This window comes from Anguilla rostrata, chromosome 3, assembly GCF_018555375.3.
Source record: "Anguilla rostrata isolate EN2019 chromosome 3, ASM1855537v3, whole genome shotgun sequence".
Taxonomy (NCBI): domain Eukaryota; kingdom Metazoa; phylum Chordata; class Actinopteri; order Anguilliformes; family Anguillidae; genus Anguilla; species Anguilla rostrata.
In genome coordinates, this window is record NC_057935.1 from 58,470,005 (window position 1) to 58,482,554 (window position 12,550).

The window sequence follows — 12,550 nt, forward strand, 5'->3', positions numbered from 1 at the left end:
AAAACCCACATAGCCTCACATAAAACCCTAGAAAATCTACTAGTGAGGCACTCAGCATTGCCTTCATCTGGTTTTCCTGGAACAAGAGCTCCCCCTTGTGGAATGTTAAGTACATAGTATGTCATTTGTTTCCCCCCAAGGCAAAATGGAAAAAATATGGAATATACACAATGACCACTTTATTAGGTACACCTGTTGGTCAGAGCATATAGCCTGTGCCTTAAAAAAGAAGAGGTGGTTTATTTAAAGAGTTTTTGTAGTTCTTTTGTTCAAACATCAGAATGGGCTATATGTGTGATATAAGCGATTTTGAGCAGCAGTTGTTTGGGTAAAAAAACACCTTGTGAATGAGAGAAGTCATAGGAGAACTGGCAGACTCAGCTAACAGCTAACAGAAATGCCCAAAATTAAGACAAAAGGGGCGTCCTTTTAGTACTAGTAAGTATACCTAGATGGGTGTACCAAAAAAGTGCCCACTTCCGTGTATATACTGTAAATGTCTCGCATAGTACAATACATTGCAAAATATAATACATGTGATAGTGCATATTTGTGGGTATTGTGTGTGTATATTACAAATATGTATTATGTACTTATGAAGAGTCACATTCTCTTGATAATATAAGCATATAGCATTTCCATAAGGGATTCTTCACTCCAAGGGGGTTTTCAGCCCTACAGCTGGACTCTACGTGGACACTGCTTGGAAATCCCCCCCCCCCCCCCTTGCCCCCTCCCCCCACTTCCCTCATTCTTCCTGGCAACCAGAAAGAAATGGCGGTATTCCGAGAAAAAAAAAAGTATGTTTTTTCACGCTCATTTGAGTACAACCATCCATTACCCCCCCCCCCCCCCCCACCCCACAAACGCTACGGACTCATGATAACAAACAACTCAAAAGTTGTCTTTGCGCCCCCCAAGAGGCCAAAGTCTTCATCCCGCTAAATGTTTCAGTTTCTGCAGCACACAATTCCTGGTAGCGTTAAGACAGTGATTATATTTATTTATTTATTCCTAGGCTTAATCGAGTATAGAGCTGCAGCTCACTAAGCTACAAATGCCCATACAGACAAAACGTCCTTTTACGACGAAGGATACCTAGTTTGCCAGACGAAAGGCCCCTTCTGTACGTATGCGACAACAAGACGTCGCCAAATAACGCCAGTTATCAAAGTTTAATCCAAGTCCAGTATTGTCCCTAGGAGACACAGCGAGGCAAAGCTCCTGGGACCTAGGGGTTTCAGCCAGCAGACACGGCGGTCAAATGCCTCACATCTCGAAAAAAACTTCAGATAGTTGTCTTGATAAAATCCTTCACCTCTCAAATCGACTATGAACAAACAATCAAGTTGTTTCACCAAACGTAGACAAAATATAACAATAATGTTGAATATTGTTGTACACAGAAACCTATTTTAAAATGGCCTGCAATCTGAATGAATTTTACTGGTGTCTCGAGAGTATATCTCAGGGCCCTATTAGTTAGAAATATCATTTCTGTAGAATTTTAAATTACACAGGAAAACTGTCATCCAACAACTTGAAAAAGCCATTCCTGTAAAACGAGGAAACTAAGAATGAAAATGATAATCTAGGGGAAAGTAGCCAGCTGGTGTTGCTATCATTTGTGGGACAATGGGAACAATGGTTTGAGCAGCTGACGCGAGGTGAGTCACTGCCATACCTTGGTCAAATAATTATTTGGCAAACTTTAATAAGACTGAATAAAGTTTCTGGAAATACATCATGATTTTTTTTTAAATCCTGTTTTATTTGAGTCTGTTTGGTGAGCAAACCTTAATCTGATCTACGACTTTAGCGTGACCTTAGTCCCACGTGACCCCAGGATAAGCCAATGATTGTTCTGTGTGTTTATCTTCTTCAGTGAAGTGTGCAAAATCTCCAACGGGATCACGCGCCCCACTGCAGATTTCCCAATTATAACAGACCATAACAAATTGCATTTTAAGGCCAATAATAAATAATACATAATAGGATGATCGACTCAGTAGAAAATCTATGCCATTAAGAGGTTACAAAGAGTTTGAGAATTGAAAAACGATAGCGTCGGTTTCATATTGCACAGCTTAAGTGTTCATCGTGTTTTAAAATAATTGCAGGTTTAACCTATTTGACATTGTGAATGTGATGGTTCTTTCTATGACGTCACAACGCGACCAAGCGCTATCGGCTCATTTGATTGACGGTGTCAGACAGATGCTTAGTCGTGTCATTCTAAACTATCATTATGTTGACTTCAAAAGGCACACGTCATAGGACTGGTGAAGTATCATTTTCAAACCAACACGGCGTTAAATCCCTCACAACCGGAGGGCGACTTTCCCAAGACCGCCTTCTCTCCATTTCCAGCTATGTAAACGTAACGAACAGGCATGTACAACTGTTATGAACTGTTTCTTCTTGCTCCATTCTAATAAGAAGTGTTCCAGTTATGTATACATATTTAACGATAAGCAAATAACTTACAATTGAAATAACTTAAAAACTGCTGTCGTTCACATGTTGGTCACCGCGTCTGCTGTTGCCAAGTAACCGTGGTATCTGCGTGAGGAAGCTAAGCTTTGCAATTGCACAAGGAGCGGCAGCCAGGTAGGAGATAGCGGACTTTTTCATTGCTAGTGTTGTAAATCTAACTCACCCTTTACGGCGCGTTCATGTTACAACGCACAGCGTGCACTATATGATTTTATACAGGACTTCAGAGCGGTGTTTGCATCGCTGTTACGGTGTAACAAACTTTCTCAAAACGAACAATGGAATGCGGGACCAGGCTGTGATCACGTGGATATCGCTTTGATCACTATGCCCTTGGCGAGACGCATTGTTTACGGAAGCATAGGTCTTCTTAAATTACTCATTATACAGCCAACATAATTTTACTTCTTCTTCTTCCTTCTTTTTACTTTGAGGAGCAGTTGTGGATTTAGAATGGCTGAACGACCCCTGGGTTCTGAATTGTGATGTCCTCTGTTCTCGTGCAGTGGCTGTCAGTCCATGGCCACCCGTATAGAACAGCTCGCGAGGCCGAAACCGAGCCACCTGAAATGGCCCGACCGGTACAGTAGCAAACACCAAGCACATAATAATGTCTGACGCGTGCCCTTCCCAAATTTTGCAGAAAGGAAATGAATACGGAATTTGTCCTAACCTCCGGCTTTCTCATATCTACTTAATTCATTTTTTATTTGTTGCAAATGAAAAAAGCAGAGCTTGTATAATCTGTTTCTGCATGAATGTGCGTGTGTGTGTACACATCTACATGTGCGCATTATTGTTTGTATATGGTCCGCTGCATGATATCATGTGACACTCGTGGAAGTTTTTGTCATTTTTGTACACAGCTGCGTGAGCTGCTTGCAGATCTTTCTGTTGCGTTTGCTTTATTCGCAGTCGGTCAGTGTACTGGCTGGACGAACTGCCTGGGAGAAGAAGAGGAGGCCCAACCACCTTCGGTACAAAACAAACAAATAAACAAACGAACAATTAAGTAAATACAAAAGGTTTCGCTGGCATGGTGGTGCAGAGGATAGCACCGACCTCACGGCAAGATAGTCATGGGTTCGAATCCCGGCCGGGGCCTTTCTGTGTGGAGTTTGCATGTTCTCCCCATGTACATGTCAGTGTCCTTCCACAATGCAAGGACATGCAGGTTAGGCTAATTGGAGAGTCTAAATTGCCCCGTAGGTGTGACTGTGCAAGTGAATGGTGTGTGTGTGTGTGTGTGTGTGTGCCCTGTGATGGTCTGGAAACCTGTCCAAGTTGTGTTCCTACCTCTTGACCACCGCATGCAGGGATCAGCCACCCCAGCCGGTGTTAATCGAGGTGGTATAAGTAATAGATGGATGGGAGTTTTTCTGCTTGATGGTGTTTTTCCTGCTCTGTGCTTGGTCCGATGACATGTCACACCAGTGCTGAACAGTGCTTGATTGGGTTAACTGAGTGTCTTATCTCTACAGTGTCGTGTAACTGCGTCTGTGTGACACGAACGATTTTAACGGCCCCCCTTTTTTTTTTTTGGTGATCTGTGTTTTGGGCGTAGAGCTGACGCCCCGCTGGTTGGCGCTGTGTGACGGCAAGCCCCCCCGAGCCGGATTTCAGGACAACAGGTGACGAGCTCGCCACCCGTTCGTCACTGTGTGTGTTGTGGGGGGGGGGGGGATTGTCTGTTCCGTCTCTCTTCCTCCATCTCTTATTACACTGCCCTCATTTATCTTGTCTCAAATGCCCCCCCCCCCCGACCCACCTCTGACCCCCCCCCCCCGCACACACAGGTGTCTCTGTACCTGTGCTGTTACCTGCTGTCACAGTCTAACCTGCTCCTTTCTCCCACTCTCTCTCTCTCACTCATCCCCTTCCTCTCTTTCTCTCCCTCTCTTCCCCTCCATCTCTCTCTCTCACCTCACTCTTTTCTCTCTCTCTCGCTGTCAGATACATCGTATAAATATTACCCTGGTGTATTGCATTCAGATCAATTTCATAAAAGCATTTAAGCCAATGAACTTCGGGAAGCACAAGTGACCACATTTCAAGCTCTGTTACTGTTTCTTCTTTTTTCCGTCTCTCCTCCCTCGCTCTCCCGTTCCATCCTCTTGGTTCCCCCTCCCTTTGTCTCTCCTCCTTATTTTTCTGTCTTTCTCCCTTTAAATCTCTTTTATCCTCCCCCTCTCTCGCAATCTTTCCTTCCCCCGCTGTCCCTTTCTCCCCCCTCTCCTCTCTCCCTTCCACTTTTGCTCCCTTTCTTTCTGCCTCTCCTTCTCTCTCTCTCTGCCCCATCCCTCTGTCCATCCCTCTTCCATCATCTTTATTAGCAGATCTGTTTATTTACCTCTCACGTCTTTTCTTTGCAATCCGTCCTCCTCTCCTCTCCTATTCCTTCTCTCTCTTCTCTCCCCTGCTCTCTCTTCTCTCCCCCTGTCCTCTCTCCTGCTCTCCCCTCACCCCTCTCTCTTCCTTCTCCCTGTCCCCTCTCTATCGACTCCCTCTCTTCCTCTCACTATCCTCCTCCTCTCCCTCTCTCTCCATCCTGCTCGGTCCCTCTCCCTCCATCTCACTCTCCTCCCTGTATCTGTCCTTCCCTCTCTGTCCCTCCCTCTCTCCCTCCTGCTCGGTCCCTCCCCCTCCCTCTCCCTCCCTCTCACTCTCCTCCCTCTATCTGCCTTCCCTTCCTTCCCTCTCTGTCCCTCCCTCTCTCCCTCCTGCTCGGTCCCTCTCCCTCACTCTCACTCTCCTCCCTCTCTCTGTCCCTCCGTCCCTCCCTCCCTCTCTCCCTCCTGCTTGGTCCTTTCTCAGGAGGCCCCCCGTATGGGAGGTGACCGCTGCAGCACTCAGAGGTGCCCCATCAGAGAGAGTCTGTTCCCTGGCTCAGCCCCGCCTTCCCGTCCAGGGCTGGCAGCCCGGTCGCCCCCTGCTGGCCAAAGTGAGTAATGCACCCTCCCTCCTCCACACTGTGGACCCGGTGGCCACTTCTCCTTTCCTTGTCTCCCTTACTCTCCTGCTTGGCCGTGGGTTCTGTCTTCGTCTCGTATCTTCGATCGCACTTTCGTTTTCTAAAAAGTCACCTTTTGAACGACTGTGAAACCCGGTTCTCCTTTCCCTCCTCTCTGATCTGGCTGACGAGCTGGGCCTCTTCTTTTTTCTTTTTTTTTCTTTTTTTTCTTTTTGGCGATCGCGCTCAGCGGGTCTCCCACGCCCGCCTCGCTTCCTCTTTCTGTTTCGCTCTCGTTCCAGCGACGCGTCGCCAGCAGATTCGCAGGTTTCTTTCGTTTTTTTCTCTTCTCCTCTCTGTTAAAATGGCCGCCGGGGGGCCAGGCTACTGACAGCTGAAACGCCAGCCCTGGTCTGGCGCATCGACCTGCTCCGCGCTCTGGATTCAAACCCTCACCACGCCGCTCAGGCTGGGGGTGCTGTGCTTAGAGAAAAGCAGCGTTTGATATAGTCTGTCTGTCTGCACTGCCACCCCCGCACGCCTCCCTGGTATTTAAAGTTTTCCTTTTCCGTGGTGTGGATAATGGCCAGCCCTTTCACAAGGCGACACTGCCTCAGACAAAACTGCCTTCTTAGATACAGAGTTGCCCACTCTGCTCTGCCTGCAGCCGTTTCCTGTGTAAGGCAATGGACCTGCGCTGAGTTAGCGACCTCTTAAAAGGGGGACAGGTGCTTTTTGTTATGAAAATCCCGTGCTGCCTCATTAAACAAAACTCTCGTTGAAAGAAACAGAGAGAGGAGAAGCAGTAAAATGTGCAGAGCGTATTTCGGGACCCCTGCCAGGTTCGTATGAAGATTTTTGAATAAATAACGCAAAAGAATATTTGTAAGCACTAATAGTTCGTATTCCTCCAATGTCCAGAAATGAATAAGGAGGCTTTTTTTCCAGTTTCTGGTAAGTTGTAGAAAGAAAAATGAACTTGCTTTAGATTTTGATTAAATGGATTGCATGTCTTATAAATACCACTGGTATCTGATGAGCTACAGCACAACAGAGGCAGTGAAAATTGGCCTGAATTAAATCAATATCTGTCCTTAGCGTTGAATAACAAACATGTTCCATGTGCAGATTTTTCAGTTCAAAAACAAAACTTAAGGGCAAGTTCTGATTAAATCCTGGTATTTACTTTTTTATTGAACTTTTTCTTCTTCTTTGCAAACACAATCTGACAGTTTCAGGAGTCACTAATTTCTTCTGTGCTGTTTTAACCCTACGTCATCCTTCTGTCACCCTGCTATAACTTCTGTATCACTCCCATGTGACCACTCTGTTACCCCTCTATGACTCCCATGTGACCACTCTATTACCCCTCTATCTCTCCCATGTGACCACTCTATCACTCCTCTATAACTTCTATGTGACCACTCTGTCACCCCTGTCACCCATCTACCACTCCCGTGTGACCACGCTGTTACTCCTCTATAACTTCTGTGACCACTCTCTTACCCCTCTGTCACCCCTCTATCTCTCCCAAATGACCACTCTCTTACCCCTCTATCACTCCCATGTGACCACTCTGTTACCCCTCTATCACTGCTCTATTACCCCTCTATCACTCCCATGTGACCACTCTATTACCCCTCTATCACTGCTCTATTACCCCTCTATCACTCCCATGTGACCACTCTATTACCCCTCTATCACTGCTCTATCACCCCTCTATCACTCCCACGTGACCACTCTATTACCCCTCTATCACTGCTCTATCACCCCTCTATCACTCCCATGTGACCACTCTATTACCCCTCTATCACTGCTCTATCACCCCTCTATCACTCCCATGTGACCACTCTATTACCCCTCTATCACTGCTCTATCACCCCTCTATCACTGCTCTGTTACCCCTCTATCACTCCCATGTGACCACTCTATTACCCCTCTATCACTGCTCTATTACCCCTCTATCACTCCCATGTGACCACTCCATTACCCCTCTATCACTGCTCTATCACCCCTCTATCACTCCCACGTGACCACTCCATTACCCCTCTGTTACCCCTCTGCAGCCGAAGCCGTCTGCCCGCTCTACAGTGCCCAGCTCCCGGGTGTGTGAGCTGGCTTGCCCCAGGAAGACCAGGCCCCCTTCGCTGCTGCTGGGCGACGCCCGGCCGTCCCTCTCCGGCCTGAGGACGCGGACCCCGTCCACCCGAATTCACCACCTCGCCGGTGAGCCACTGTCCCAAACCATAACCCTGCCCCCCCCCCATTTACCTGGGGCCTGGGAGTCACAGTCCACACCTGCCCCCCCCCCCCCCTACCCCCCCCCCCCCTCCCTCGGTGAGTCACGTCCCAAGCCGTGAAAGAGCCGGGTGTAATGGCTCGCCTGTTTCTGCTGGAGGAAGTGAGAAAGTCACGTGAACACAGTCGAGGGTAATTGTTTTCGGGAAAATAAATGTGACCAGCCGGCTATGCTCTCTGTGTCTCTATGCTCTCTGTGTCTCTGTGCTCTCTGTGTCTCTGTGCTCTCTGTGTCTCTGTGCTCTCTGTGCTCTCTGTGTCTCTGTGCTCTCTGTGTCTCTATGCTCTCTGTGTCTCTGTGCTCTCTGTGCTCTCTGTGTCTCTGTGTCTCTGTGCCTCTGTGCTCTCTATGCTCTCTGTGTCTCTGTGCTCTCTGTGTCTCTGTGCTCTCTGTGTCTCTGTGTCTCTGTGCTCTCTGTGTCTCTGTGCTCTCTGTGTCTCTATGCTCTCTGTGCTCTCTGTGTCTCTGTGCTCTCTGTGCTCTCTGTGTCTCTGTGTCTCTGTGCTCTCTGTGTCTCTGTGTCTCTATGCTCTCTGTGTCTCTGTGCTCTCTGTGTCTCTGTGCTCTCTGTGTCTCTGTGCTCTCTGTGTCTCTATGCTCTCTGTGCTCTCTGTGTCTCTGTGCTCTCTGTGTCTCTGTGCTCTATGTGTCTCTGTGCTCTCTGTGTCTCTGTGCTCTCTGTGTCTCTGTGTCTCTGTGTCTCTGTGCTCTCTGAGTCTCTGTGCTCTCTGTGTCTCTGTGCCTCTGTGTCTCTGTGCTCTCTGTGTCTCTATGCTCTCTGTGTCTCTGTGTCTCTGTGCTCTCTGTGTCTCTGTGTCTCTGTGCTCTCTGTGCTCTCTGTGCTCTCTGTGTCTCTGTGTCTCTGTGTCTCTGTGCTCTCTGTGCTCTCTGTGCTCTCTGTGTCTCTGTGTCTCTGTGCTCTCTGTGTCTCTGTGTCTCTGTGCTCTCTGTGTCTCTGTGTCTCTGTGTCTCTGTGCTCTCTGTGTCTCTGTCCTCTCTGTGCTCTCTGTGTCTCTGTGTCTCTGTGTCTCTGTGTCTCTGTGCTCTCTGTGCTCTCTGTGTCTCTGTGTCTCTGTGTCTCTGTGCTCTCTGTGCTCTCTGTGCTCTCTGTGTCTCTATGCTCTCTGTGTCTCTGTGTCTCTGTGCTCTCTGTGCTCTCTGTGTCTCTGTGTCTCTGTGTCTCTGTGCTCTCTGTGCTCTCTGTGCTCTCTGTGTCTCTGTGTCTCTGTGCTCTCTGTGTCTCTGTGTCTCTGTGTCTCTGTGTCTCTGTGTCTCTGTGTCTCTGTGTCTCTGTGTCTCTGTGTCTCTTGCTCTCTGTGCTCTCTATGCTCTCTGTGCTCTCTGTGTCTCTATGCTCTCTGTGCTCTCTGTGTCTCTATGCTCTCTGTGTCTCTGTGTCTCTGTGCTCGTGTGTGTGCTCTTGTCTGTCCTCTGTGTCTCTATGCTCTCTGTGCTCTCTGTGTCTCTCTGTGCTCTCTGTGTCTCTGTGTCTCTGTGCTCTCTGTGCTCTGTCTTGTGTCTTCTTGTGCTCTCTGTGTCTCTGTGTCTCTGTGCCTCTGTGTCTCTGTGCTCTCTGCTCTGTGTCTCTGTGCTCTCTGTGTCTCTGTGTCTCTGTGCTCTCTGTGTCTCTTGCTCTCTGTGCTCTCTGTTCTCTCTGTGCTCTCTGTGTCTCTGTGTCTCTCTGTGCTCTCTGTGTCTCTGTGCTCTCTGTGTCTCTGTGTCTCTGTGCTCTCTGTGTCTCTATGCTCTCTGTGTCTCTGTGCTCTCTGTGTCTCTGTGCTCTCTGTGTCTCTATGCTCTCTGTGTCTCTGTGCTCTCTGTGCTCTCTGTGTCTCTATGCTCTCTGTGTCTCTGTGCTCTCTGTGTCTCTGTGCTCTCTCCCAAACGGTCTTCTCCTCATTCGTAATGAAACTGTTCTCCAACCAACCCTGCCCTTCCTTTACTCTCAGACTCAAATGAAGATTTAATTTCAACATGCATGCTTTCTGTATGCAGACTTGCATTTTTAATGCCTCTGAGCACACAGAGTTTATCAATAAATGATACAACTATAATAACTAACAGTGTTTATGCTGTTTTATAATATGTTTAGTTATAACAGTAACATAAACAAATCAGCAGTGATGCCAATAATTACAGGGCCAGAATAAAATTATTAGCAATGATTGCAGAAATGAACACTGTCACTAGTGTTATTAAAAATAATGGTAATGCACACTTTATATCTGTCTAAATAAACGTTTCTTCCATCACTCTCTCTCCCCTTTTCTCTATTACTCTCTGTCCCCCTTCTCTCTCTCTCTCTCTCTCTCTCTCTCTATTATTCTTATCCTGTCTCTTTTCCCCCCTTCTCCTCTCTCTCCCCCCTCACTCTTCCTCTCTCTCTCGTCCCCTTCTCTTCTCTCTCTCTCTCTCTCTGTCCCCCTCTCCACCCCCCTCTCTCTATCCCCTCCCCTCCCCCTCCCTCACTTTCTTCCCCTCTCTCTGTCCCCCCTCTCTCCACCCCCTCTCGCTATCCCCTCCCCCTCCCCCCTCACTCTCTTCCTCTCCCCCTCTGCCTCTCTCCCCCTCTTCCTCCCCCCCTCCCCCCTCCCTCTCCACTCCCTCTCTCCCCCCCTCCCCCCCTCCCTCCCTCTCTCCCCCTCTCTCCCCCCCTTCCCCCTCCCTCTCCACTCCCTCCTCCCCCTCCCCTCGCCCTCACCCCCCTCACTCTCTCTCTCTCTCTCCCCCTTCAGTGCCCAAGCTCACTCACCCTCAGTACCAGCAGGGCCGGCCGGTGTCCTGGCCCGTCCTGGGCCCGGCGCGGGAGGCGGTGGCCAGCGACAGGGTGCAGGTCCTGGCCCAGCCCAAACTGCGCAAGGTGCAGGAGAAGGGGTACGACCCCTTCACCGTCCGGCCGGCCGCCTGCCGGGCCAGCGCCACGCCCAGGGTCCTGGAGCTCAGCGAGCCGTTACCACGGAAACGCTGGCAGAAGTAGGCGTGGCCAAACGGGAGGGACAGGGCAGCGCTCTCCTCTCTAGCGCCCCCTACTGAGCGTCCTCCAAAACGTGTTCTCCGAAAGGATCCCTCCAGCATCGCCTAAACGTCTAGAGCAGCGCTGCCCAGCCCTGCTCCTGGAGATCTTTCATCCTGTAGGATTTTCACTTCAACCTTAATTTTGGCACACCTGATTCTACTGATTAGCAGCTCAGTGAGATCTCTAGCTGTTGAATGAGGTGTGCTTTGCTAGGGCTGGAGTGAACCAACCTACCGATTGGTAGATGTCCAGGGACAGGGTTGGGCAGCCATGGTCTAGCAACATTCACTCCCGAACATCCCTGAAACGTTTCCCCCCAAACATCCAGACAATATCTCCTACCAAATGTTCTTCCACATCGCCTCCCAATAACGTCCAGGGAACTCCTCCTCCCCAATGTCCTGCCAGGCTCTCCTCCCAAATATCCTTTTTTTTTAACGATCATTCAGGGATGTATCCAGTTGCATCTTTATAGCTAAATAACCAAACCTTTCGCCACCTCGTTGGTGAATCAGCTAATATTTCTTTGAAAAAGGAGTTGTCTTACACCCAGTAAAATGCAGATTTCATGAAGAAGCTATCCCTTCATCAGCTCCACACCAACGGTGCCTCACAATCTACGAACAGACAAGGCTGAGAACTTACCTTTAAACTGCTTATTTATGCTGATGAACTAACCCACATTTTTTCTGGTGATCACTCACCTGTGATTCTCAGGTTACTGCAACACCATTGTGTTACCTTTGTGCATTTGGAAATATACAGTTATATATGAAATATGAAATATGAACAAGGAGGTAACATAAAATCATTGCTTGAAAAGAGTTGCTTTTGAAAAGATGTTTCTTTGTTGTTTGTTTTATTACAATTGACGTAAAGACCGTAAAAAAAAAAAAAGGAATTTTACAGGTAATGCTGGGTGATCCACATTTTAATTCATTTTGATTTAATAACCAAAAACATATTCCAGGATTCAGTATCACATCCCGCTTCTCTGCTGGTGTCTGTGGAATAACAGCACTGTAGACCTATTTCATCCCTGGTGTGAGAGTAGCGAGACAAACACAAAAGATGAACGTACAAACATTTTGTGACATAAACAACTTGCCACAGTAAACAACTTGGTTTTAGTGTGTGAGCCCATGTTGCCTGTCTGGTTCTGGGCATTGTATCTGACATGACCCTGAAACCATGCTTTAAAACAACAGGGAAAAAATGCACTGTGTGTGTATACTGTAATATGTAATACATTTAAGACTTGCAAAAATATTCCCCCATTGTATAACTGGATGTTAACACCTGTATCTAAGTTAAATAAAATAATCATTCTTAAAAAACTGCCATGGCTATGCTTTTCAGATTATATCTTGGTTTTTGAGAGGCTGATGGTAAAGTTGCCACTTTTAACAGTTGATCCAAAGCTGTGCACCTGTGACATCACTTCCTGTCATCAACGGTCTTCATGGTTTAACGTCGGTTTTGTGGTCTTTAATTTAGAGTTCCTCTCCTTTTAATGTTTTTGAGCCCCTCTGTTTGCCTGAGTTGTGTATGTTATATAATGTTCTATAACATATATATTTTTTTAAGCTGTTCACGTAAAAAAGTTACCCTCAAATTGAACAAAGTGTCTGACTGGACCGTATGGACCTAATGCTCCTTATTTAAAATTTGTCAGACCCTTTGCAGGGCGAGACAACGAGCAAGCTGAATTTCATGGATTTGGATTTGCAGGTATACTCTCTGAAAAATTAAAACGTTTCCGCCGCATTTTATTTCTCCAACACAGACA

General features: G+C 47.7%; 1 protein-coding gene across 4 annotated transcripts; it reads left to right on the plus strand.

Moving 5' to 3' along the window:
* Window positions 1–2,170: 2,170 nt before the first annotated feature.
* Window positions 2,171–12,099, plus strand: spmap2 (sperm microtubule associated protein 2). 4 transcript variants are annotated; one of them, XM_064328700.1, is made up of 7 exons: window positions 2,171–2,391; window positions 3,003–3,077; window positions 3,412–3,473; window positions 4,061–4,127; window positions 5,311–5,437; window positions 7,513–7,672; window positions 10,481–12,099. In XM_064328700.1, the coding sequence occupies exons 1-7, from the start codon at window positions 2,249–2,251 to the stop codon at window positions 10,720–10,722; spliced, it is 876 nt and encodes a 291-aa protein (XP_064184770.1). In that variant the 5' UTR covers window positions 2,171–2,248; the 3' UTR covers window positions 10,723–12,099. The 4 variants fall into 4 exon arrangements, with proteins under 4 accessions (XP_064184770.1, XP_064184775.1, XP_064184774.1 ...); XM_064328705.1 differs by lacking the exon at window positions 2,171–2,391 and adding an exon at window positions 2,400–2,610; XM_064328704.1 differs by lacking the exon at window positions 2,171–2,391 and adding an exon at window positions 2,401–2,610 and having other exon boundaries at window positions 2,931–3,077.
* Window positions 12,100–12,550: the final 451 nt, after the last annotated feature.

Coding starts and splice junctions, on each gene's coding strand:
- spmap2 (XM_064328700.1), top strand. CDS start 2,249: ATGTTGACTTCAAAAGGCACACGTCATAGGACTGGTGAAGTATCATTT. Junction 2,392..3,002: donor TATGTAAACGTAACGAACAG/GCATGTACAACT, acceptor GTTCTCGTGCAG/TGGCTGTCAGTCCATGGCCA. Junction 4,128..5,310: donor GCCGGATTTCAGGACAACAG/GTGACGAGCTCG, acceptor GTCCTTTCTCAG/GAGGCCCCCCGTATGGGAGG.